Source organism: Aedes aegypti, chromosome 2 (assembly GCF_002204515.2).
Source record: "Aedes aegypti strain LVP_AGWG chromosome 2, AaegL5.0 Primary Assembly, whole genome shotgun sequence".
NCBI classification, from domain to species: Eukaryota; Metazoa; Arthropoda; class Insecta; order Diptera; family Culicidae; genus Aedes; species Aedes aegypti.
The window spans coordinates 388,214,250-388,242,240 of record NC_035108.1 but is presented as its reverse complement, the minus strand read 5'-3'; the positions used below and the strand labels follow the sequence as shown (position 1 = coordinate 388,242,240).

The following is a 27,991-nucleotide window of genomic DNA, read 5'->3' as shown; positions in this document are numbered from 1 at the left end:
AGGGACTTTTATTTTATATAGTATTTGTAGAAGGCGACTTGTATGCAAGTTTTGTTTGCGATTTTTGGAAAGGTGCGTTTCATTTTGAACTGTGCTATTGGATATCGCATGAACTATTGAATTTTAGCTAGTTTTACCAACGAAATAATATATAATTAGATGAAAAATTAATTAACACGAATGATAAATTAACATTGAAGAACATGAAAAAAACAATACAATTATATTACAATTTATATACATTTATATTATCTTGAATAAATCCTAAAATAATATATACAAACAAGTGATCATGCACTGTGATTTATTTCGTCGATGTCGTGCGTTTTTTGAATAGCGCCCAAACCGTTGATTTTAGCGATATAGTTTGTTCGGAGAAGTTTCTTAGTATATTAAAGCGCATCTTCTGATGAAAAAAGTTTTGTGATCAATCTACCTAGCAGTGAGATAGAAAAACTATTTTTTTCAAAACATATAGATAGACATATGGTGTTTTCGGCAAAGTTGTAGAATTGGCAATTTGAAACAACTTTGTCGAAGACATGATTTTTTTATCTCTTATACTTTTTTAGATATGTGCCGTTGTGTGTGAATGGCCCCTGTAAATTATAATCATAACTTTTTTCCAAGAATTTTGATAGTTTTTGTGATTTCAATAAAGTTTTTTGTCATGAAAAAACACGTGTTTTTGCTGAACATCTTTCAAGGTAACAAAGTTATGTATGAATTGCTCTTTTTTCAAGGGGTAGTTTAGGCCCCTTTACATGCCTTCGGCGCAAAATGGCGCAGCCAACTCTTACAAATTATGAAATTACCATATTTCCTATCGGTCCAGGATCTTTTCGTAATAGAAATTTCATTGACTTCCCTGGACATATAGTATCATCGTCCTTGCCATACGATATACGAATGCGGAAATGGCAACTTTGGCAAAGAAAGCTCTCGGTTAATAACAATAGAAGCTAAAAGGTAGGCTCTGTCCCAGTGAGGACGAGAGGAAAAAAAAAGACATGGCTCAGTTTTGGCAACGGATGACTATTTCTCAGTAGGTGCCCATAACACTACCCACGTGCACTGACATCGAATCCATCCCATTTTGCCTATTTGCGACCCCTTTGGTTATTTCCTAGATTGAAGGTACCAGGATAAACACTTTGCCAAAATTCTACAAAACTTACAGAAGCATTTCGAAGAAGGAACTCTCCTTCTGTCTCTATTGAGCATCCGAATAAGTGGGGCTATGAACTTTTCCGTTTCTTCCGCTGGTCCTTTCTCTTTTAGTATTTCAGCAGTCCAAATCAGTAGTAGAGCAACCAACCGAACCTGAGGTCGACGATGAAGCCGGAGTGGTTGAAAATGAGAAGGCGTGTGTGGGCACACCGGCTGAATTTAATACCCTTGTTGTTCGGTCGGAGGATTTCATTTTCGTTGGAAAGACGAAAAGATTCACTTTTTCTTCCTACGCATTGCAGACGGGATAAATTATTCAACAGGTGTTTCATATGTCCAAAAGTGGGCACGCCATCCGAATTTGTGCTTTTCCTTTGGCGTTTCAATGCTGTGGGTTTTTCATCAAGAAATGGATGCGATTCCTTAAAGGCTGTATTCCTCGATAAAAATACATTATGAAAATACAGTAGGTTTCATTGTAATACCATATTTTACAGGTTTACCATAGAATGAAATGTTGTTTTATATAATAGTTTTTGAAAATATCCCAATTAGGCAAAACTCGACATCAGTTCATAGAGATTTGCGTCCTGGATAACGATTTCAAACAGAAAAATCCCATCTCCCGAATCCACCCTTGTCAATCGTAGGATCATGTCATCAAACAGGATGAGCTTTTCCTAATGACAGTTTTTTCCTTATCCATTCATTTCAGCTCTTTTGATACCGGCAACGCACTGAAGCAACAGGAATCGCAAACAAACCCCGGATGGATTCTTCGGAAGGCGGCGAAGGCAAGTATGCGCATCATCCCGACCGAGAACATCCTAGGCACTTGGGAACCAAAGAACGCCGAGTACGACGACAGCAACAGTAAAACGTCGAGCTAACCGCAGAAGCGGAGAATTTCGAAGCAGAAATTGGAAGTGTTTTGACCCGTGTAGAAATTGGAGATTGGCGCAAACCAAAGACAAAAAAAAGAAACTTATCAAGGAAAAAAGACATCCCCGTGAGAAAGCTCCCAGTTGCCGAGGAGGAGATTGTAGGTGTCGTCCGCTTGGTGGATTTTCCGTGTGTCTGTCGGCCAGAGCTGGGAGCCCCTCAAGGCGAGGAATAATTCATCCGCAATGCCAACGACCACGGCGAAAAACGAGGCGAATGAACAGCACAGCGATTGCGATAATGAAGAGGTGGGTCCACTTAAAGTTTTATTTTATCCTTTTTAGAAGAAACGCTAGATGGGTTGGAAAAAGTGTAAATTCCTATGAGAGATCATGCATATAAATTGTAGATGTCAATGTCAGATGGAATGTCAATGGTAGATATACATTTTTATGAAACACAATTTTTCAGTAATGTACAACCCAGAATAACATCATATCTTGTTTCTCTTTCTGGCATTAACTGGAATAGAGCCTGTTACTCAACTCGATAGAAATTCTCTCAGTATCTCGATTGCAATTATTTCAGAATTCCGACTGGGATTGTCTCTGAATCCCGAGATTCTGTCAGAATCCCGACTGGGATTCTCTCAGAATCTCGACTGGGATTCTCTCAGAAACCCGACTGGGATTCTCTCAGAATCCCGACTAGGATTCTCTCAGAATCCCGACTAGGATTCTCTCAGAATCCCGACTAGGATTCTCTCAGAATCCCGACTAGGATTCTCTAAGAATCCTGAATGGGATTCTCTCAGAACCCTGAATGGGATTCTCTCAGAACCCTGACGAGTTCTTTTAGAATTTCGACTGAGATTATCTCAGAATCCCTTCTGGGATTCTCTCAGAATCCCGACTGGGATTCTCTCAGAATCCCGACTGGGATTCTCTCAGAATCCCGACTAGGATTTTCTCAGAATCCCGACTAGGATTCTCTCAGAATCCTGAATGGGATTCTCTCAGAACCCTGACTAGAGTTCTTTTGGAATTTCGACTGAGATTATCTCTGAATGCTTTCTGGGATTCTCTCAGAATGCCGATTGGTATTCTCTCAGAATACCGACTGGGATTCTCTCAGAATCCCGACTGGGATTCTCTCAGAATCCCGACTGGGATTCTCTCAGAATCCCGACTGGGATTCTCTCAGAATCCCGACTGGGATTCTCTCAGAATCCCGACTGGGATTCTCTCAGAATCCTGACTGGGATTCTCTCAGAATCGCGGCTGGGATTCTCTCAGAATCCCGACTGGGATTCTCTCAGAATCTCGACTGGGATTCTCTCAGAATCCCGACTGGGATTGTCTCAGAATGCCGACTGGGATTCTCTTAGAATGCCGACTGGGATTCTCTCAGAATTTCGACTGAGATTATCTCTGAATTCCTTCTGGGATTCTCTCAGAATGCCGATTGGAATTCTCTCAGAATCCCGACTGGGATTCTCTCAGAATCCCGACTGGGATTCTCTCAGAATCCCGACTGGGATTCTCTCAGAATCTCGACTGGGATTCTCTCAGAATCCCGACTGGGATTCTCTCAGAATCCCGACTGGGATTTTCTCAGAATTCCGACTGGGATTCTCTCAGAATCCCGACTGGGATTTTCTCAGAATCCCGACTGGGATTTTCTCAGAATCCCGACTGGGATTCTCTCAGAATCCCGACTGGGATTCCCTCAGAATCCCGACTGGGATTCCCTCAGAATCACGACTGGGATTCTCTCAGAATCCCGACTGGGATTCTCTCAGAATCCCGATTGGGATTCTCTCTGAATATCGACTGGGATTCTCTCAGAATCCCTTCTGGGATTCTCACAGATTCCCGACTGGGATTCTCTCAGGATCGCGACTGGGATTCTCTCAAAATCCCGACTGGGATTCTCTCAGAAGCCTGACTGGGATTTTTTCTTAATCCCGACTGGAATTCTCTTTGAATCCCGAATGAGATTCTCTCAGAATTCCGACTGCGGTTCTTTCAGAATCCCGACTTGGATTCTCTTTGAACCCCGACTGGGATTCTCTTAGAATGATTCTCCTAGAATTCTTAGAAGAATTTTCCCAGAATCAAGATGGACTATTCAAGATTCCTAAGAAAGGTTCTACCAAAATACCAGAAAGGACTCGTCCAAATACTAAAAAAGAATTCTTCCAGAATCCAAATAAAAACTATTATAAAATCCCAAGATGGATTTTCCAACAATCCTAGAAGGATCATTATTTTAAGAATGATTCTCTCATACTCTCAAGATGTTTTCTCTTAGAATCCCAAGAAACATTCTTTTAGAATCCAATGAAGCATTATCCCACAATCCTAAGATAATTTCTCTCAGAATCCCAAAAAAGATTCTTGCTGAGGAAGAACTCTTCAAGAATACCAAGATGGATTGTCCCACAACCCTAGACGGATTCTCACATATTAACAAGAATAGTTCTGAAGTCCCAATAATCTTTCTACAAGAATTCCAAAAAGGTTTCTTCTAGAATTGCTTGGGATTTTTTTCCAGTAATCTGTCACATGGTTATTCGCCATTTATGATTAAAACATTTGCATAATTTGCTTAGACAAATTCATAGGGTTTTTAACATTAAATGAGTTATATGCATTCATCAATAATTGATGATGAAATTGTAGACCATGAACATCAGGCATGAGTAATGACAAATTACAAAAAAAAAAAATATTGCTTTGAACTCTAAGTGGCTCATTTAATGTCAAGTTATTTCGCTTTTATCCTACATCTGAATTCATCTTTCATATTGAAATCTGTCATGGAACCACTCGAACAAACACAAACTTCGTCTTTTGCGACTCATTTCAACTCCGATGAAGCGCATATTTAATTACTCGTCCAAAATACGGGGCGTTGATGAAAGCGATGACAACGCTCCCGGAATAAATTAACCCCCCATCAAATTAAACTCCTTTAATCATATTCGGTAATCGGTTGACTTTTCATTCTATCTGTTTTTCTTTTCCCCTCAAAACCCAAATCAACATCGCCTGCAACGGGAACAGGAAGAGCCCAAGGATATGAAAAATGCGCATCTCATAATCAACGAGCTGAGGACCCGCTGTCGGAACCAGTCGGAGCAGATCATGTCCTGGAAGAAAGCGTACGCCCTGCAGGTAAACCAGCTGTCGAGGATCTGTTTTTTTTTTGTGGTCTAAAGTAATACCTACCATAAGTCTGTGGTACCGTAATCCGGTGTAACATTGATCAGTTTTTGCGATATCTCATAATACGCCTAAAGGTAGGCAATTCCTTAAAAAAATCTGAATTCGATTATTAAGGGTATTTTTGGTTTACAGTCTTCAACCCTTATTTAAAAATAATACGCATTTTGTTTGATGATGAATGATGACTCGTTTAACGGTACTGTGAACAGTTGACTTCAAATTCTGACGATTGTGTCAACAAGAAGCCACAGTAGCTTCGAGGGTAATTTAATTAAACTTTGACAGGAAGCTCCGAGGAAGCTTTGTTGATGGCTTTTCGGCTGCTAATGAAGTGTTAATTAATTACATTAGCCGGATCACACTGCTGCTGTCGTCAATGTCTGATACACATCCAGTTTCCGCATATCTCCACAGGCTTACGATGGAATCATCACCCGGGGGAGCACGTGTCGGAAGCAAAGTGACATGGATTGATGCCATGCAATCACGTTTTTAGCTGCATGCAAAGTGGAGTGATTTGTTGGGCAAAGAGTGAAGGATGTCAGCGAGGGTGTTTGGATGATACACCAGCTGACAAGCTGCTTTCCGGAATATGTCATTTTGTTGGGAGGGTACGGTGATGGATGCCTTACTAGTATGGTATCTTCATTTTGATCCGGGTTGGTTGAGTAATATTCGTGGGCATGGCCAAAAGAGGGCAGGGAAAGGCCCTCCCTGGCTGATAGAAATTATCGAAAAACTAAACTAATTCCCGACTTCTTCAAAAATTATCAACCGGTTCATGAGCATGAGCATTGATGACCGTAAAATTCGTAGTTGCAGCTCTGTGATTGACCAATAATATTATGGTCATCGGAGAAGAGAAGGAATGCTAGAGTGTCATCCATTTTTGCTGAAGACCGAGTATACCTCTGCATCTTCATGGTTGTCACGAATAGGAGTATCATTAGTTGACAAGTTCAGAAGCTATACAACCTGGATAACCCTTGGAATGTGATGCGATTCATGCAGCCTATTTTTTTTATCATGTAACAATGAACATAATTTAAGCTATTGTTAATTGCCATGTCAAGATGCTATCGCCTGAAGATTTGATTCGTTTTTTTTTTTTTTTTTCAATTAATCACTGACCGGGAAAACATCGTCACCGAAACAAATCAGCTGAACAAAAGTTTACAAGTCAAGCGCCTTATCGAAAAACACGCAAAAAATTCAATCATTTCTCATCCCACAAACCTTGCCCGAGTCTGACAACGTGCCAGAAATTGTTGAATCTATTTGAATTTCTCTCACGCGTTGTTGACGTCGTCATTATCGCCATCGTCGTTCGCAATTCAGCTAGCGCAAATTCCATTTCGGTGAAAAACCTGTCAGCTTTTCCAACAAATCTGTCACTGCGTGAAAAAGAAACTCCCCACAAAGCAAATGGTTTACCCTGCGGCCAGCATTACCATATGCTCTCCACTTGACAATTGTGTACCGTGGATTTTTTTTTCTAGCAAAGGCTTTCCCCTCGTGAAAGTCATTTGCTATTGTTACGTAAGGAAGTGGAATAAGCATTGAAATGGAAGGATTAAAGATTTTCCGTTTTGCGGAAGAGTCTACGCTTGCCTATAGAGAGAAGTGAAAGAGAGCAAAGGATTACTAAAAGGTACTTTAATTTTTCCGAAATCTTTGTGTTTTCCGTACGAAAATAGATTAAAATTTTTGAGAAGATGAGAAGAATGTTTGGACTTTAACTTACTTTTTGACTTAACTTATGACTTTTTCGTCTATAATGCAATTGAACAAATATGGAAATAAAACCTGAGCTTAACGAACATTATAAAAACCATTATTTTATTTATTTATTTGGATCTATATCAATTAACTAGAAGAAACCTCGCCAACAATATTTCACCAATTCACTCGATTCAGAGGCGACTCTCTCCACTGCAACTCACGCTCTCTAGGTCCTGGTGCACTTGGTCAATCCACCTAGCTCTCTGTGCCCCACGCCTTCTGTTACGACCAGATTCTAAGCGAACATCATCTTTACAGAACTGTTGTTCGGCATTCCTGCAACATGCCCTGTACAGCCTATCCTTCCAGCTTTGGTCACCTTCTGAATACTAGGTTCGCCGTAGAATTGGGCAAGCTCGTGGTTCATTCTCCGCTGCCACACACCGTTCTCCTGCACGCCGCCGAAAATCGTTCTAAGCACCCGGCGTTCGAAAACCCAAAGAGGTTGTAAATCCTCCTCGAGCATAGTCCTCGTGTCATGCCCGTGAAGGACTATCGGTCTTATAAGCGTTTTGCTTGGTACGGGGGTGGATCTTTCTCGACTGCAGTTTCTTCTGGAGCCCATAGTAGACACGACTTCCACAGATGATGCACTGCTTCCTAGGCAGGCCCTGTTGCGTCCAGTTCCGCCTTGTTTCCAGTATGTATTTTGTTTTCGACGCATTTACCACTAGTCCGACCCTGGTTGCTTTACGTTTCAGCCGGGTGAACAAATCTGGTACCTTTTAAAATTTTCTCTCCGGAATATCCATAAATTGACCAGATCTCGTGAAAATCTTCCTCTACTGTTAAGTCCGGCTCTCAGCATGACACCTTCAAGCGCAATATTGAACAGCAGGCACGAAAATCACCTTGCCGTAATTCTCGGTGGGATTCAAACACACTGGAGTGTTCGTCCGAATCTTGTGAGCTTCCAAGGAAAGCTGTTCTCGACCATGATCTTTCATAGCTGTGCACGGTTGATACTGCCGTATGCCGCTTTGAAATCGATGAACAGGTGATGCGTAGCGACCTAGTATTCACGGCATTTCTGTATGATTTGTCACACGAAAAAGATCCGGTCCCTTGTCGAGCGGCCATCGATGAAACCTGCTTGATAACTTCCCACGAACTCGTTTGCTACATGTGATAGACGAAAGAAGAAAATCTTGGATAGCACTTAGTAGGCGACGTTAAGATAATAATTGCACTATAGTTTCCATATCCACGTTTGTCGCCGTTTTTTATAGATGGGACGCCGTGCTTCCACTCCTCCGGTAGATATTCCGTCTTCCGATTTGACTATCAGTCGATGCAGACAAGCGGCCAACCTCTCTGGGCCCATCTTGATGAGTTCGACTTCGATACCATCCTTACCAGCGGCCTTGTTGTTCTTGAGCTGTTGAATGACATTCTTAACTTCCCTCATAGTGGGAGTGGTTGTCAACTGTGCTGACGTAGCCAGCACCTTCGCTGTCCTGAGCTGCTATACCTGTAACTGCAAACTTCGACGATTTTCTCACTAAAAACTTCGCCCAGTTGTTACAAACAACTAAAAACATCTACTTTTAATCATATTTCGATGATTTATTTCTTCTGCCAATCACGGCCAATAAAAATTTGTTAAAATACCTCAGATTTCCTTTCCCGGGCCTTACGATTTTTTTTAAATTTTGCCCAGACATGCAGCTTAGCTATAGAAAACGATTGGAGAGCATAGATTTGATGGAGATTTTTTTCTGATAATAACGTTCAAGGGAGCACCGTGCCTGTGTCTTCTGCGCCAATCAGGTGTTCATCTTAATGTTGCTTCCACATTTCGATCACCTCGCGTCGGTCCGTCAAGATGCTCCTATCCTTATCCCTGCACATTTCAGCCCGCGGCGTGAAGCCTTTGCGGGATGCGTTGAGCTACTGATAGAACTGCCGCGTTTCTTGAGAACGGTACAGCAACTCTATCTATTGGCATTCCACTTCTTCCAAGCGTCGCTTTTTGTCCCGGAATAGGCGGGTTTGCTGTTTCCGCTTCAGTCTGTATCGTTCCACGTTTTGCCGCGTACCATATTGCAGCATTGCAGCTCGCGCTGCATTCTTCTCCTCTGAAACCTCCTGGCACTCCTCGTTGAACCAATCAATTATTTATCTCCGTTCCACATATCCGACAAAACTTTCGGCAGCACCGTTAATGGCTGCTTTGTCCTCAAAAGGGGCCCTCGCCCTCATCCGTAAATGCTGCCTCAAGATGCTGCGTGTACGCATCTGGTTGTTTCAATCACGCCAGGCTGTACCAAGGCGAGCGTCGGTACCGTACATCGCTGATGATCGATAGGTTTGGGCGCAGTTTCATCACAACCAGGTAGTGGTTGGAGTCAATGTTAGCGCCACGATAGGTTCTGACAAGTGCCGTTCATCGAACAGCCGGTATGAACTCCTCCTCCTGGTTTACCTGAGCGTTCAAGTCTCCTATGATGATCTTGACGTCGTGGATTGGGTCTTTGCCGATAATAACTTTCCATCATCCATAGATGACATATGCGATCAGATGAGGTTTTTTTTACTTATTTCGTTTGTTTGACAGGCTCAGGAGCTGCATACTGGGTGGATCGCTCTTTTTGACGGCTAAAACCTCTATAACTCTGGATATGCATCCTAAAGGTTTGGTGTCTTCGACAAAGTATTTTGGAATAATTTGAACTACATATTGACAAATTCAGATTTGATCTAGATAAATGAAAATTGATCTAGATCAGTTTTATCTTTTGATAGGTGCGTCCTAGCAAAAAACTTTTTTCTGCAAAGTTGTTCATTCAGGCATTTTTAACATTTCTTTCAAAGACAATTAAATCACTAACGTGGAATGCGCTATATGACAATTTAGTAAAACAGTCAAAAAATCGACTTTGACTGGGGCCTTTTCTTTAGCCGATAGTTAGAGTCCGCGGCTACTAAGCAAAGCCATGCTGAAGGTGACTATGTTCGTTTACCGGTCGATCAAGGATCTTTTCGTAATGAAAATTTCCTTGACTTCCCTGGGCATAAAGTATCATCGTACCTGCCACATGATACACGAATGCGAAAATGTCAACTTAGGCAAAAAAGCTCTCAGTTGATAACTGTGGAAGTGCTCATAAGATTACTAAGAAGAGAAGCAGGCTCTGTCCCAGTGAGGACGTAAATGCCAAAAAGAAGAAGAAGATCATTTCTGAATGAGTCAAATGTAGTACAAATTATTCCAAAAACTTTGTCGAAGACACCAAACCTAGAAAGTACTAGAGGTTTTTGCCGTCGAAAACAGCGATCTGCCCCAGTGTGCGTCGTAGGGCATAACAGAGCCGAAATCTATTATTTTTTTTTTACATTATTTACATTTTATAATTTGTATTTATTTTAAAAATCTATGTTAGTTTGGGGAAGTTTCGAGGTTAGGGAATATATTTATGCAACAGAAAAGGAAAGGATTTTTCAAGCTGCTTTCCGATCCTGAGAGTTTCAGTCAATTCAGATATCAGATGAGGTTGTAATACTTGATCTCTTGAGAATTCAATGGATTGCTCCATTGAACGAAGCAAACTTTAAACATACCTTTACTACAAAAATAATATTCTTATTATTGATGCAAAGTTTTTTGCAGTAAATTTATTGGTTTCATTGTTTTAGAATGAGTTGAAATCTCTCGACTGATATTTGAAAATGAAGTATCGTAAAACGGGGAAACTTTGATAGTTTATTCGAAGAAAACTTGAATATATATGCATGCTGTTTCAAAGAATTATTATTTATATTTTTAAAACTAGTACTAGCATCCCAACTATCGAATTCAGTTGAAAGATTGCCGAAAGATTTATTCTGATTGGATGTATAATTTTTCATATAATCGAAAGTCGGTTTTTTGTTTCGGGTAACTTTGATAATAGAGTATAAATCGAACAAAATTGATTGAATTACGGAACATGTATAGGGCGTTGCATACCTCTAGGCGTTTAACGCTATATGGAAATTTCTGAATTAGATTACAAAAATGGCCCCAGTTGGCAAAAATGGTTTTCGCTAAGAGATTTGAGACCGAATTCATGTTCTACTACAACTAGGCTGTCAAGGATAAGTGAAGAACTCATTATGGCTTCATCAAACAGTGACCGTAGAACATATTGTTTGTGAGCGTTTAAAAAATGCTAAAATCTTATAAATAATTAATAATTGCATATAAATCCTCAAATGAACTTGATTCCAACGAAAATAGCTTTGACATGAAGTATCATTCTAATACTCTTTACTCTTGCATTCGTTTTTCTTAACTGATTAACAGAAACTTTGTTACTCCGTTTAGCATGTTGTGGGTCTCGCACTATCAAAGTTTCCCGCATTATCAAAGTTACCCCATTTTACGGTATTTCATTATATTATCAGAATATTATGACTGTTGTCCAAATCTGCCTCCAAAATCCATTAAAAAGAAATGAATACCACACAGTGTACCTTGAACATACTGGCTACAATTGGGAGGAACAAACTTGTGTCGAAAAATTAACCTATTTTTAGTAACAACAGTTTTAAAATGGATTGCCTTAAACGAATTTTTTCCTAACCAGTGGGGCAAGAGTTCGAACCTAGTGTGGAGCAATAGTTCGCTGGTTGAAACACAAAATATTGATACTTTAACAGGGTGTCGACTACCTGGAAAAACCTGGAAAGTCAGGGAATGTCAAGGAATTTATTTTTGACCTGGAAAGTCAGGGAAAATCAGGGAATTTCACTTGAGGTCAGGGAAAAAATATCAATACTACAACATCAAGCGAGTTTATTGTCTGCAAAGTAATTGATCATGTTAAATCAATACACCTTCAGCATGGCTTTGCTTTGCAGCCGTGGACTCTAACCACTCGACTAAGGAACCAGGACCCAGAAAATTCTACAGAAATTCTGAGGATGATTCTCAAAGTTCCTCTATTATTTTTAGTAATCATTGAAATAGTAATTCATGAATATCATTTGAAATAGTCTTGATAATCTATTGACCAGTGCTGGGAATGGTAATAGTAGTAGGCTTGAATTTCGCGAAAATCACGTGGCTCTTCCCAGTACAGTAGTTCAAAAACGTGAATCTCATCAAGCAGCCTATGTTGGGTGCATGAATTTTCTGAAACGGTAGTGTCATTGAAAGCTCTAAATGCGGGAAATGCAGCGGGAAATAGAACATATTCTACAGTAATTTTGGGTTGCTCTTAGCAATGGGTGTTTTGCAATTTTCAAGGCTTTTTGCCTGCAGCAGCGATGGACGTGGGTTTCACTGGCTTCGCTGACTGTGATTGGCTTTGTTTGGCTACTGTAGAGTGAATTTCAGAATTTTTTCCAGCCCTGCTATAGACAATTTGTGATATTACTTAGAGATACTCGTAGATGAGTTCTTAGAAGAGTTCCTCGGAGCATTGCTGAAGGTACGACAAGTACAAGAGAAACATTAGAAACCTTCTAATCAGCGCATTGTTCAAGCCCTGAATGCATTCCGTTAAGACTATTAAGATATTTTTTCCGGGAAAAAACCTAGGGGTAATTCATATCGAAATCCTAAAATATTAACTGTAACGAATCATCGTGAAGAATTATCAAAGATATTCAAATAAAAAAAAATAAAAACAATTTGAAAAAAAAATGTTATCTTGAAAAATATTTTTATAAGCATTCCTAAAATAGTTCTAGGAAATCAAAATGCTATTTTTAGAAATATTTAAGACTGACAGAAATTCTCTAATAATTTTAGAGAATCTTGGAGATGAGGAGCTTCTGGAGGAAATCTTTTAAGAGTTGAGAAGTATTGAAGGAATATCTGGAAAAATAACTTAAGAATTTCAAGAAAAATTTCTGGGCAATCTATGAGGAATTTCTTGAAGCAATTCTCCAAGAAAGTTCTATGGCAATGGCTAGAATTTTGCCTGGAAAAAGAAACAGGATAGCTTTTTCCACTGAAAAAATGTATGGTGGATGATCGTAATAGTGTTGCCTCTTGTATAAAAAAGTTATAATCAGGAAGGAGTCCAAAGTTTTCGTTCATGCCTAAAATTTTGAATTAGGGTTGAGGTAGTTCAGTAGCTGAGAACATCTTTGTTCATACGGATCTTCAAGTTTGAAAAGTAAAAAGATTCTCAATTGTTCAGTTTTATCATATTACCTTGAATAAACGTTCAAGAATGTCATCTGGCAGGTACATGTATGTCAATAAAGTAAAAGCTTTTGTATCAGTTTATTCATACGACCTATAACATAACGAATATGTATCTTCTTGTAAAAATCTTACTTATTTCGATTCAAATTACCCAACTTAGTGGTCTGGAACTTTTCTGGAAAATGACTGGAAGGTCAGGGAAAGTCAGGGAATTTTATTTTCAAAATTGAATCGACACCCTGTTTAATGACAGGCATACCGTCAAGTCACCAGTCGCCGTGCGGCCTCCATTCACCGTGCACATATACACATTCCCACAGAATATTCTTACAATTTTCACAAATTATTCTTTTGTCAGCAAAATAAGGTAAAACTGATGAATAAAGTAGTTCTTGTCACAAAGCCTTTCGAAAAACCCAGTTAATGTAGTGAAAATCATGTGAATTCTGTTTAATAATGGGATTTTTTAAAACTCTTAGTAGAAACGCCAAAAATTCATATGTTTCATATTAACGGAAGAGTATCAAATTTTTCATAATTCTTATAAGTTTTCGCTGTAGATACTTCTAGTAAGATGTTTATAATCGTAAAAACTATGAGATTTTATGCAAATTAGATTTTTTTATTTTGTTTCATTCGAAACACAAATGCACTGTGAATGGACCCTTTTCAATATTTATGATTTCTATTACCGTGCATTAGTGTAAAAGGCATGAAATTATTGGGTTATATTGGATTTTTTTATGTCGTGATTTAACTATTCCATAATAAGTTTTTGAGCGTATATAAAATGGTTGGGACAATACAGTCAACGATTTAAATGAAATAATGATGATTGGGTCATTTTTTCAATAGTCTATGGCTTTCATTGTAAAAAAAGATTTGAATACCCTTTAAAATGAGTGCGCACACTACTAGCAACATAGCTGATCCACCAACAATATTTTTTCGAGATACGAAATTGAATCATAACGAAAATTAAACGCACGGTAAATGGTGCACCAGCGTGCACGGTAAACGGTAAATGGTACGAGGCAAACTAAACATGACAGTTGTAAACAAAATTTATGAGTAATTTTTGTAATGCATCACTAATTTTAGATTTTTCCCTGAATTATGGTTTAATTACACGCTTCGTAGTGCTAAGCGAACCAGAGCTTTAAATCATTTGGAGAAACAATATAATTCATTGAAGTGCAGATTTTTTTTAATGCACGGTGAATGGTAGCTTGACGGTACTTCATACCAACCATAAACTTATGGTTGCAGTAAAATATACCCTAAATTTTCATAATAAAATTGCCTAAAATAGGGTTAATTGTAATATACCCAAAAATAGCAGTTTTTTTTGCAAAACTAAGTAGAAATGTTTTTGTGATTTTTTTCGTATGATCAGGAAAATTTTCTAAATTTAAAGATAATATGTGGGCTATCTTGGTAGTGTTATTCGAAAAACACGCCAAGCCGTTAGCCACAAGGAAGGACGTTTTAAGTAATACTGCCATCTTCAACATCTAATACAGATTCTCTCGCCGTTTCCTTACGGTACCTGTCTATCTAGTATTCATTGGTTTCTTCTCCATGCGCCATGCTTACTTCTAGCAAAATAGACCGATACGCCGGTAAATAAACTAAATATAATTAACACGATCGATACCAAGGTTTTTTTTTTAATATATTTTGAACATGTATGTAAGATAATATGTGGATTTAAGGCAATTTGCAGTTTTCCGCTTGATTGCATGTGGGTCGAACTTTTTCCCCGCTGGCCAAAACTGGTTCCCAAGCATTTATGCAAAAACTAATATATCTCAAAGCATCCTTATGATAGGTCTAGAAGCGCCCTTGCATAAAAAAACGAATAAGATTTCATTTTTATTTTGTTCCATGCAATGAAAGTTCGACTGAAAATTACAATTTTCACGTCTCAAAACATAAAATAGCCTTAACTTTTCCAAATCTTAACCGATTTTTATAATACTTGGAGTGGAAGTCTCTCACTTCAATACCATTCAATCCAGCATGACATTTACAACTTTTGTTTTGAGTTGAGCTAGAAATCTTGAAAAGAAACACTCTACCTTTTGGCCCACTCTATATGAAAACACAAGAAAAAACAATGGAAGTCGTCAGACTACCCTGTTTCAGAAAAAAAATGTGTAAGGTACCCCGGGGCACATGAGCATCCGGGGTAAATGGGATCTACCATCATAGCTCATTGAGGAAAAGTTTTTCAACTCGCATGATAAATTGTGGCCCGTTTTACGTGCTTCATTAGCCTTCAATATAATAATTGTGTAATTTTCATCAGTAAGCTAAAGTTTTAAGTATAATTGCAAGCTGCTTTCGATAAACAGGTATTTTGTTTTCATTTCATATGAAAATTTCTATAGTCTATCTTACCCAAAGTATCTTTATACCCGAGACAAGTAGGTCCTAGCAAAACAAGCACCAGATTTAAAACTTTTTCGACACGTTTCAAACATTTTCATAGTAAGTAACATTAAAACAGTAAACGAAATTTCACAAAAAAATAATCAAATCACGCAAATGGTCAAAGTTGAGAGAAAATGTATTTTTTCCTATATTAGATTTTAAGTTCTAAAATACGAATTCAAAATTGAACAAACACAAAGATCAAATTTAAAATGCATCACTAGAACGTACATTTTTCTTTTTTTTCAACCTTAATTTGTTATTTCTAACAAATTTAGTAACTGCGGAAAGCAATTCCATCCCAGTTTCCTGCCATAAATAACAATAATAACAGAACATATTTACAATTTTGTCGACTATAGGGTCCGAAAGCACTGTCCCAATGTTTGTGCCAAACGCTTAAATTTAGGCCAAAAACACATGTTTACTCAATATTTTAATGTTCTTCGTTCGTTTATGTGTTTTTAGATTTTGTCACATCCCTTGGCTTAAACTCAAATTTTGGCTGTATTTTGTTTTCCGTGTCTCTTCCGAAATGTCAGGTAGTGTTAACTTAAACCCCAGTGGTATTTTTGTCATCTAAGCGAACGTCAAACATGATCAAAAGTGTCTAGGTTTATTTATGGACTCGATTTTTAAATTAAAGTTTTAATATGATATAGCCGTTATTGAGGTGGGAAAAATTACTAAAGCAACGTGTTTTTTTCTTTAATAAGGTGAAATCAACTCTCCTTAAAAATATCTGAACTGCTACGGCAATTGAAATGTAATATGTTGTGAACAAGATGTTGATAAAATCTTAAATTTGTTTTACCAAACTAGGATGATAGTGTTGTGTAATAACACAGAACACCTAGATATAAGAAATGAATGTAATGTTTGAAATGATACTAATAAAGAAATTTAAAAAAATTACTAAAGCTATTGCACTAAAATGCTTTTACGTGTTATTAAAGAAAAACAAGATTTCATTAAATATTAAAGGACCCTATTGAAGGTTTACGTGTTACTTTTTAATTATTATCTTACGAATAATATATTTTGAACATGTTTTATTCCACTTTGCGCTTTTAGTGGCAAACTTTCAGTTAATATTGAGTGCGATGTGACACTTCATTAAATGTACGTTTTCTTCCAAAAGCGTTACGTATTTTATGGTTGATCCCTTATGTACATCAAATAGTACTCAAAATGATCAGCAGAAGTTTTCTCGATTTATTTTGTATATTTTTTCTAAAAAAGTTCCCAATTTTCAGAAATAATTCGTTAGATGCATTTCGCCATACAAATATTTTTAGCGTTACCTTTTAGCGATTTGGATAGACACTAGCGCATGTGCGATCGTGCATAGACACTAGCGCATGTGCGTTACTGTGTGGTGAGCAGCGAATTAGGCCATGTATGTAACCCATTGAAAATCTTTAATTTATCAATCCTTTAGTTGCAATAGTAGACTTACTGCTGTGGATTGACGAATGAAGCTGGATGAATACCACTTGCCCCGTTTAGCGAAGTAACGGCCTCTAATGGCTCATTTTAAATCTTTCTTTTAAGGTTTTCACAATTACGAAATTATTCGATCAAATTCATGCACACACCAGCAAATATGTTGCCAAAATATGACCGTGTTGTTGAATTTACAACGAATTGAAATTTGAAAATTAGGGTAGATGTTCCAATAGTGGAGGTACTAAGCACGTTTGAACTTCATTCAATCGCATAAATTCAAGAAGCGCAATTAATGTACATGTTAATGTTGTAACGGGAAGTAACGACCATTGACCTAATGAGAAAAATGATTTCATCGCAGTAATTCACGGCATGTCAGTGAAAAATAATACCTTCACTATTAGTACACTGTTCCTTTAGTTGCGGTATATTTTTAATTTGTGTTCCTATAGCTGTGGTATCTGTTGTTTTCCAATGGGATCCTCCACTATAGGAACACTTTACCACAACTATTGGTGCAAGTAAGAAAAGTTTTTGCAATTTCAGTGATATTCCATCAGTTTTGAAGCAATTTGAACGCTCTTTTCAACTATTCCGTGTATCAACAAGCCAATACGTCGATTGTCAGTGTTGGTTCTGTGGCTAATATAATAAAATCAGTGAAACCGGCACTACCGCAACTATAGGAACACCCACAACTAAGGGAACACTTACCCTATATTGAACAATTCGTTTGAACTATCTGTCGTGACTTTACGTTCGATGTCGCAAGTATTACGAAAAAATAACAAAACTTTGCAATCTACTACAGATAACACACAGGTTTCGTCCTTCGAATAAGAGGCCTAGGTCATCTGCAAACAAAAATATTGACATTCCTGAGGTATGTCAGATGTGAAAATACTTTATAATAATTGTCTCAAAACGCTGCCTTGGTGAACACCAGCCCTTACTGGAAGTCATTAAGACTTGGAGTTTTGATAATTAGCCTGACGTGTTCGATTTGACAGATAACTTTGAAGAAGAATTTCGTAAAAATGTTCTCTTTATTGAGAATGCTTTCAAAATCCTGTATAACTTAATTTACAATTGGACTAGTGAGTTTTCTCACTCTCAAACCGCAAACTGCATTTTTTTTAAGCTTTTTTGCATAAAGGGTTGTAATGTACCAGTAGATTGGACTATGGAAAAAACATTTACTATGTATCTATCTATCTTTATATAAATAAAATGGAGTGGTGTTTGTATGTCACGAAATAACTTGAAAATGGATGAACGGATTGACGTAAGATTTCTACTGTTGCACTCAACAAGGGATGCGACGAGACGGCGCGAAATTTTTTTTTGGAAAAGTCTCCGAAATAATCGGGAAAACGGGAGAAGACTAATGTGTAATTTTGTATGAGGGATTACATGACGTTTTACAACAGCCTACTTGATGGCAAGACGAAGTTTGCCGGGACCACTATCCACTAGAAACGCTATTTTTTGTGGATAGATCGCCTCTAGTTTAGTCAATTTGCTAAATTGCAGCTTTTTATCTTATCAAAAACTCAGCTCCTTTTCACCAGTAGTTGCCGTCGTGTTCCAGTAGTGGATCAACTTATGGAAGCAGTTTTTCAAATATTCCCAGAGATGATCTTGATACTTGATTCGGAAGATTCTAGTTGCTGCTTCGAAAAATGTTAAAACTACATGTAAATTCACAATTTTGTTCTAAATTCCTTGCATAATTATCGAACGGCAGGAACTGGAGCACTAGTGCAACTACTGAAACACGTGTAGCCGTGGATCAAGCAATTTTATGCTCAAAACCTTATTTTTCCCCTAATAGTAGTGGTTGAAATCTTTTGATTGACACCAAAAGATCTTTTTTGAGGACTTTTCGTCGATATGTTATTGTATTATTTTTGCTTAGCTAATCCACTATTGGTGGCGACAGTTAAAATAATAATTTGTTTTCATCTTCTTAGGACTTAGCACTCTTAAGGGCACAACAATTATGTGATAGCACATATTTGTTAGTTGAGGATGATTCATAACATTCTTGATCTATCATGTGAGAATACATTTCGCTCATATCTGCGTAGATAAAATGAAAATTTAGAACTGTAATCACCCTGGGATACGCATATTTGTTTTAAGTGAGCTCAATTTCAACGCTAACAAAGTTTTGTTATATTTACAAGGAACGCATATGTATCCGTTGGGAGTAATAATTTTCCAAATCGATTATGATATTTTCCCAAATCAAATATGAGCCAAGTTGAAACCAATATAAACGAAGCACCTCGCGGGACACGTTTCACTTTTCTTGCCCTGTCTTCACGTCACATCGTCGTGTGAATTTCTCCGTCACGGCAATCCCTGGTCCGTGAAAGTGAACAACTTTATCTACCGGTAGCCGCGTCCACCAACTGTCTAGCTGTCTGTCAGTGTCTGTGAGTGTGCCACAAGACCGGGACGAATAGAAATGAGCTGTGGAAATTCGCCTCCGGATGAAAGTCATCCCCTGCACCGTAAAATGTTGCGAGGGTCCTGCTTGGCTTAAAAAAGTTGCTCCTTTTGTTGGTGTGTGGTATTTTGCCGCTTCTGATGCGGTTGTTAAGGTTGGCTTCAGGGTGCAAAAAGATATGAGTGAAGCCAACTTTGAAATTATTGCAATCACTTCACATATTTCAGAAGTTTCGCATTTCAATCCGCAATATTGTTGCATTTATTATTTTCGAATATCTGAAGTCATAGAAAGCACTATGTGTTTGAGGGGTGTAAGAATTCAAGATACTTACGTTCTTCTTCTTCTTGGCATTAACGTACCCACTGGGACAGAGCCGGCTTCTCAGCTTAGTGTTCTTATGAGCACTTCCACAGCTATTAACTGAGAGCTTTCTTTTCCTAAGTTGCCATTTTCGCATTCGTATATCGTGTGGCAGGTACGATGATACTCTATGCTCAGGGAAGTCAAGGAAATTTCCATTACGAAAAGGTCCTGGACCGACCGGGAATCAAACCCAGACACCTTCAGCATGGTTTTGCTTTGTAGTCGCGGACTCTAACCACTCGGCTAAGGAAGGCTCTCAAGAAAGATACTCACGTGTTACCATCTAATCAGTCGTCACCGTAGTTTCTTGGATCTTTCAGTAACATACATTTATTTTATCTTCCATTACAGCAAGAACAAAATCACCGGCTGCAGAAGGAGAAGGCCGAACAGCTCAACTACCTGACGAGTCAGCTGTTGCTTCTGGAGTCGCGTATCATGCGCAAGCAGAAGCAAGTCTCCAACGTCCTGTACCAGCGTGAGCTGACCATCTACCGGCAGCAGAAAATCATCGAAACACTGTCTAGTCGCCTGATTGACCACGGCATCATCGACGTGGTTATGGATCCGGCCATCAGCTTGGGTAGCAACAACAACAACAGCAATGACTTCGATTCGCTGAACGACTCCGACTCGGCGGTGGTTCTGGAGGACGTGGACTCGGACTGTAACAGTTCGATCTACTTTGGCGGGGGTTCGTTGAAATCGAGATGTGGTGGAAACAAGATCAACAACGACGTCACGATAGTAAGGTCTATTTCCGATGCGATCGAAACGACCAACATGAAGTATAACAACACGAGGCGATCGAACTGCTTCCTCAGGCGACCGGAGGTTCTGGAAACTGTCTACAGCGTTGAAGAAGACCCTGAACCGCAGGGTAGTGGTGGAGCTGCGGGAAGCAGCAATGCTGGAGGAGGTGTGAATAAGGCCGATCCGGTGAGCGAACGAAGAGACAAGTTCAAGAACCGAACGGAGAAGTGCGTCTCGTCCGATCAGTCTGATGATTCCAAGGAAAACCAAAGTACAACTACGACAAAGATCACCAGTACAACCCTGACGACAGTAATAATCACCAACACCAGCTGTGATGGAGAGGATACACCCCCGACTAATGGTTGCAAGGCGGGAGCTGTGACGAACTTCAACCGCGTAATGTCCAACCACAGGTCGGTGACCAAACCGAAGGATGTGAAATATAAACGAATCAACAAGGCCAAATCGAAAAGCTTGGAAGAACTGAGAGGCCGCCTAAGGCACTGGGTTGAACGGGGAAGCTGCAATATGAACCTTAACCTGGACGGGAGTTTGGCTCATCTGGATCCGTGTCAACTGCAGCTGCAACAGTCGCAGCAAAACCTTGCGCAGAGCTATGCGTGACCTGAGCCAAAGCCCCACGTGAGGGGTAGCATTTAATGATTTATTCTTTGTAGTTTAAGAATCGTCTCGTTTCCTTGCAATTAGTGATATATTTGCCACATGACTGGTGAAGATCGTGCCAACGACAGACCGGGCTATGAAATGTGGTATTAGTTAGAGAAGGCTAAGAACCTCCTGTCGTCCCAACCCTTGGAAGATAGGATATTCAAAAAGCTAATCGAAGCATTAGTGTCGAATCCTACTTGAATTGATTGAATTGTACAGTAGCAGTGATGTTTTAAAAAACCTATTTATTTCTTCGTTATTGTGAAAATAATTACGACGCTCCATAGTAGTAATCAAACAGAGAACAATCAAATTTACTATCTGCAAATTATTAATCAGAGATACTGACTGAGTCAGATTACCTGAGTGAGTTTCACGAAAAATGAACTTATCTTGAAATGCACGGATATCATACATTCGATAGATTTTGAGACACAAAATGAGCATACAGAATATATAAAAAAGTAGCTTTTGTACTATGCACGGAATTCAGAAACATAAAATTATACACAATGTGTGAAGAGAAAATATTTTCCTACAAACAATATTAAGCAAGCGATAGTAAAATGACTGCTTTTTAGGACGCAGTTCAAGTGATTTTTCTTTCCAAAGTACGTTTCAAGGTAAAAAAAGAGCTAACACAACACACAACTGCATATATATTCAAATTATTCGGTGAAGTGCATGAATTTGAGATGTGTGAGATGATAGGAAAGTATGCGAATTTGAATTGGTCGAATAAGTTTACACATAACAATGCTAACAGCAAGAAGTAAGGAATTTGTCGCACTATTACTACTACTACTACTACTCACCACAGGAAAGAGGCAATCAAACGATCAACGTTTATAGCAGAAAAGGGCACCACGCAACGAAAAACCGGGTGGCAGCAGTCTTGTAAATAAAATTCAATTCAGAAGTGTAATTGAAGAAAACAAAAGTAAGTCCGCGATCCTCAATCAAGCGAGGAAAATATTATGAAATTGAAACTAAAAAATGTAGTAGTTTGTAAGGTATGCCGAGCGCTGGAGAATGTGTACGTATTTAAGGAATATCGTCTAGTACCGCTAGTTAGCACACAACAGCCACAGAAGCAGCAACATGATAACCATGAAGATATGTACGTGTGTCTATGAGATGAGGAGAAATTTTGTTCTGCTTACAATACACTCTGAATTTTCTGTGCTCTATACAGAAATACATAACCGAACCAGTTAATCGACAAACGATCACTCTGATCTAGAAAGGAAAGAACACCCTGTGTGATAAGAACGTTAGTATTCGTGCAACCTAATTAAAACAAATTTAGACATTTTCTGTTATGCCTTGCGAGTAATGTAGCATAACTTGCATACAAGTTGCAGGCGGGTGGTATATCTGTAGGCGATAGATAATATATATGAATGATAGATTTAGAAAGTAGAGAACAAAGAATAATATCGCTTTGATTAACAAATCATTCAAATTTAACTTCAACTACTTGCTTTTTTTCCAAGAAAAAGTCAACCTGACTCCATCAAAGACGCATATTACAACAGACAATCTGCCCATACTCGCATAACAGTCTCATATGAATTTTAACCATTTTTTAGTTAACTTCATGAATGGTGTTTATATTTCATGTATTTTATGAAATCATGCTTAAAATTTTATTTTTGTATGAACAAAATGAGAAAAAAATACCAAATCATGTGCGTCCCATATTGAAAGTACCCGCATAATAGTCCCATTAGTGAATTACAAAGAAGTTGAAGCAAACCTGGCCCTGTTATAAGTTTTGTAATTCTGCATCGTATTGTTTTTATTAAATGGGGAAATAATACAAATTTCAATGACTCAAGCAATGTTATTAAAGTTTTCCCAGAATGACTTCTGTTGCGATGTGGTAGAACCACAACTCGAAATGTGTGCTTGCGAGCCTCTAAATCCAAAATAGTCAAAATGGTTTCCCTTTAAGTCAATGCTACTGCTCTCACTACTATTGTACTCCGGTCAATCATCACCGGACTCTCCGGCAGGCTTATCTTTTGGCATGAAATAGGGTTGATTTTTTGGCCAGCCAGAGTTTCCACAGTCACCCTAAGTAGGTACATGCAACATCTAAAAAATGGCATACAGCAGGATTATTGTGGATAAGATCTAAGAAATCTTCAATAGGTTTGCCGTCTTCATACTGAACGAAAATTGCTTTGTTGCATTGCTTGAAACTCTCAGCTTGAAACCAACATCCCCGAGGTGCATTCAATTAACTTTCTAAATTGATCGACCAGAACATGTTCTGCAGTTAAATAAAATCCAGGATAGTCTTCAACACGATCACTGTTACCACTGTTACAATAACTTTCAAGGGCATTTGTAATCCAAATATACTTAGCACTTGAAGTTAGGAAAATACCTTGGATATAGGGTGGAATCTATTGTAAACTTGAAAACGAATGTGTCACGGTGCGTAAAAACATAGTAAGCCAGTCCCCCGTAATGGGACTGGTATGCGGGTATATTTGTGTTTGGCAAGAAAAATACTCGGATAACGAGTCCCATTGGATTGAATCTTAGATTAAGATATGGAAAACAGCCTTTTTAACTGTATTGTAATTCCTGAAGGTATTATTATACTACAATGATAATGTGTTGAGTAATGCCACCACGATTTATTACTGTCAGCAACGGTGAAACGAAATCCTTTTATTTTATGTTTGGAAGCGTTTTTCTCGACATGATGATTTTCCTAATGGGACTGTATTGCGAGTATGGGCAGCAATAGCGTAACGATTGAAAGATTGTCTGCCTTCAGTGGAAAGAACATTTTCGATCTGTTTGATGTGAATTCTTGGAATTTTTAATTAAATCCATCAATTTGAAAAGAAAACACCCCTCGATTGCGCGGAAAACTCGCCAGAGGGCGAAAAACCAATATAATAAAGATGAATAATTATAATATTCTGTACGATTGAATGGAAAATTCCTCCTCAATTAGTTTATTTAATTGGTCTCCGACTACATAACAGCTAATCGCTCCTATTCAGCGGTTTCTCATTGCCATCAGCAGTGAATTTCACTCCACCCGTGGTAGCAAAATCAAAGCTATCGCAACAACTTTCCTTATAAATTGTTCAAACTCCAGAAACTATCGCGTACGCTAACCGTCGAACACCCATTTCCGCAAGTTGGAATTGCCCCATAACGTAGAGGAAAACTTCTCCACGTCGAAAAGTTTTCCTTGCATCAGCACCTTACCACTATGCAACGCTTGATTCACTACTGTAAAATGTATATGAGAAAACTAGTTTCCCTAACTCCGCCATCAGTGATCCTTCTCTACTCGGTGGCAATAAAAGCCGCTTCATTTGCGGTCGGTAAGTATCGCATGTCTTTCTCCAATCCATTCGCCGACGCCAGCCAATTCCGTATCCTGGTGTTTCCGTTTCCGTGATTGCATGCGGCGTGGGATGTGATCCAGTTCAAAGGAAAAGTTTGTGCTACAGTCAACTCTCCGCAACGCGGTGCCATCGAGTTAGGGAGGTATCGAGCAAATGAGTACAAGTGCGATCCAAGGGACCATCGAAGTAGCCATGAAAACTAACTTATGCTTTTGTTCTCTAACTCGCTTTCGAGATACGAAATATCGAGTAAGGGATAGTTGACTGTATATGCAGTAGAGCGAAGGACAACTTCTGTAGCAGGCTACTGGCCTTTGGAGTGCGGCTACATGTCTATTGACACTGCTTTTGATGGCCAATGAATCAAAGTTAAAGTATTGACGAAAAATATCGTTTCAATCGATAGAAATAGTTTTCAACTTCACATTAGTTCCATGCGGCTGGGAAGGAAATTAAGTGGAAGGCATGACTAAGCAATTTATTTAAACAACGTGTAAATTTCAGAAAATTATTTTATGTGGATTTATCACATTTTCAGCAAATCTCCTTGTTGCGATTGCGGAAGGTGCTTAAAGACATCGACTCTTTCAGCAGAACGAAAGGCAAGCATGTTTGTCTGTGATCAGCTACAAAGCTATCAAATGATATTAATTAAAATAACTAATCAAAGATACTTAAAACTACTTACAAGTTCGGTGATTATTGGTTGGAAAACTATTGTTTCCTAGTTTCACGCTCCTCCATCTTAGCAATTCAGTTTGACTTATGTTAGTTATTTATACTGGAGAGATTTCTTAGGATTGCTACCCGTCGAATTTAATATTGCAATTCTTGTTAAAATTTGAGATGCGCTATTTTGTGCAACACTCCTTCTCCTACGAAATTTTTCTGTTTCTGTTCGGAATGAACCACTTTTCTGTGATCTTTTGTGTTCTTTGTTTAGTGCATGTCATTCTACTCCATTACTACCATTCCATTCAGAAACAATGAAACAATGAAACAGTCGTTTTTTTATTAAAATTATCATTCTTTACCATTTTGCATAGAGCCACTTTAGAAAAGCGCGCCCTTTAATCAGGTTGGGCCACTATGCTGGTTGAATGATACCTATTTTGACCATGCATCGGTAGGGGGACATGGGGCAAGAAGGACACCCGGGGCAAAAGTGCCACCTCTAATTTCACGTAGTTCAAATTAATATTTTGATGTTTAACGCAGGATAAGTATAAATTGAGTACTAATTGAGAGTTGTGTAAATATTACAGTTAAAAATGTTTAGTACAAAAAATTAGATTTTACCAACAACCAACCAAAATTTACCAACGCAAAATATGCGAAATATTATAAGAATGTAAGACTGGAAAACAAGGTTTGACTCCCAATAAATACAAAACATATTGATTTTTCCGCACAGTATTGATGATTTTCAATTGTTTAATATAGCTGTGAGGATTTTTTTTCGAAAAAGTCCTTTTGACATTAAATTTTACATTTATAATAACAGTATGTCTTATGGGGCAAGAGGGACACCGCAACTTTCTCATATAAAATCAAATGAACTTTATTTTTTCTTGTTCAATATTGCATTAAACCAATGTTTCCTACTAAATAAAATCAATATACATCAATGGACATTCAAAATGGTATCTGAAAAATTTTACTATTATTGTTACAGTCGAATAAGATGAAAACTAAATTAATTTCGTAAAATTACTTTTTAACTATAAGTCACCTTTTAACCCTCAGTTATTATCTTTACTTACTCTACAATTTATCGTTTAGGCGGGGAAATAATAATATACAAAATTTGTGGCATTTTGCTCTGGTGGTCTTCTTGCCCCATATGAGTGGCACTCTTGCCCCGTGCCTGGTTTAAAAACCTCATAAGAAGGGACATTTTCAAAAATCTCAAATCATCATGTGTTTCTTATATTTTTTATATCTATCGATAACATCATTTAGAACAAGAGGTGAGCTTGCCCCTACACTGGAATAATCTTCAAAAATTGTGCTAAACAACCATGATTTGAACCTATATATCTTAAGGTGTCCTTCTTGCCCCCAGCCCCCCTACTCTAGCGTATCAAGTTATTGCCTCTACTTATGAGGTTCAATGTCGTTTTTTGTAACTGTGAACAGGTTTCATCGCATGAGACATTTAGATTCCTTGAAACAAGAAATTTATTTTAGAACGTAGGAAATCTGCTACTGCACTGGCAGATAACTGTTAAGAAAAAATTCAAATTAGAGAGACTGGGGGTAACACGACCATGTTAAGGATAGTAGCGATTTTAGACGTCAAAACATTATTTAATGCTCCTTTTCAATTATTGTCGGATGAACAAACATGTTTTCTATCTAGAAATAGCTATCATAATGCTTGCTTAACTACATATGTATTGTTTTCAGGGTAAAACGCCCCGTTTGAGCTCGATGTTCCTCGTGCTGTAAATGTACGCACACCAACAAGCTTGCTTATATGCTGCATACATTCGGGCATTCGTTCAGATGTTATTGTTGTAGGGGAATGGGTGGTAAAATCAACACCTTAAGGATATCATCTTGTTTCTGATATAAAAAAGACGAAGTTTTATAGTTCTATTGCACAACATCAAAAAAGGGATGTTATCTATAGCAGCGACATGAATTCAAACTGAAAAAGCAAAATTTACACATATTTTTATCACTAGCAAAAAACAATACAAATCTCGCACACTCTGAGATAACGCCCTAAAAGCCATTGGTAACCACGTGCGTAGCTCGTTGTTTCTGACGAATTGAAAGTACCATGCCCACACAGTTACGGATCACCCACAGTGACGGATCACTTTGGCGTTCAACATCGGATAACTCGCTCAAAACATAAAAGTTGATGTAAAACATATTTTTCCCATGTTATACTATTTGTCTTCTACCATTTGTAGTGTTAAGCACAACGTTCAACCGCTAAATAGCGGAGTATTTGACAAATGTTTAGTTGGTACCACACAGCTACCATTATATGTTCGTTTTCTGTAAGAAATGCCGTCAGCATTCATAAGCCCCCACAGCTGTGCACAGGTGGTAAAATTCAAATGTAAAATTCAAATTTATACTCATTCGTTTCGATTGAGTATGAATCCATCTTTGGAAAACATTTTTCTCGATTGTTGATTCTAAATATCGAATATTAGCACTTCTAAGGAGTGATCCATAATATGGATCAGGAAATGATTGTTTACCACGGTTATGGATCACTTCCAAAGAATCTAGATTTCTGCCATTTTAAGCATTGGAT

General features: G+C 38.2%; 1 protein-coding gene across 3 annotated transcripts in view; it reads left to right on the top strand.

Annotated features, from left to right (window-relative positions):
- The window catches only part of LOC5564562, a 328,377-nt gene extending 305,825 nt beyond the window's left edge, over nucleotides 1-22,552 (top strand). For all 3 annotated transcript variants that reach the window (XM_001648834.2, XM_021846966.1, XM_021846965.1), the window contains 3 exons: nucleotides 1,886-2,360; nucleotides 5,121-5,231; nucleotides 20,261-22,552. In XM_001648834.2, coding sequence (XP_001648884.1) covers nucleotides 2,298-2,360; nucleotides 5,121-5,231; nucleotides 20,261-21,289 — 1,203 coding nt within the window. In that variant the 5' untranslated portion in view covers nucleotides 1,886-2,297 and the 3' untranslated portion in view covers nucleotides 21,290-22,552. The remainder of the gene's footprint in view (nucleotides 1-1,885; nucleotides 2,361-5,120; nucleotides 5,232-20,260) is intronic.
- Nucleotides 22,553-27,991: the final 5,439 nt, after the last annotated feature.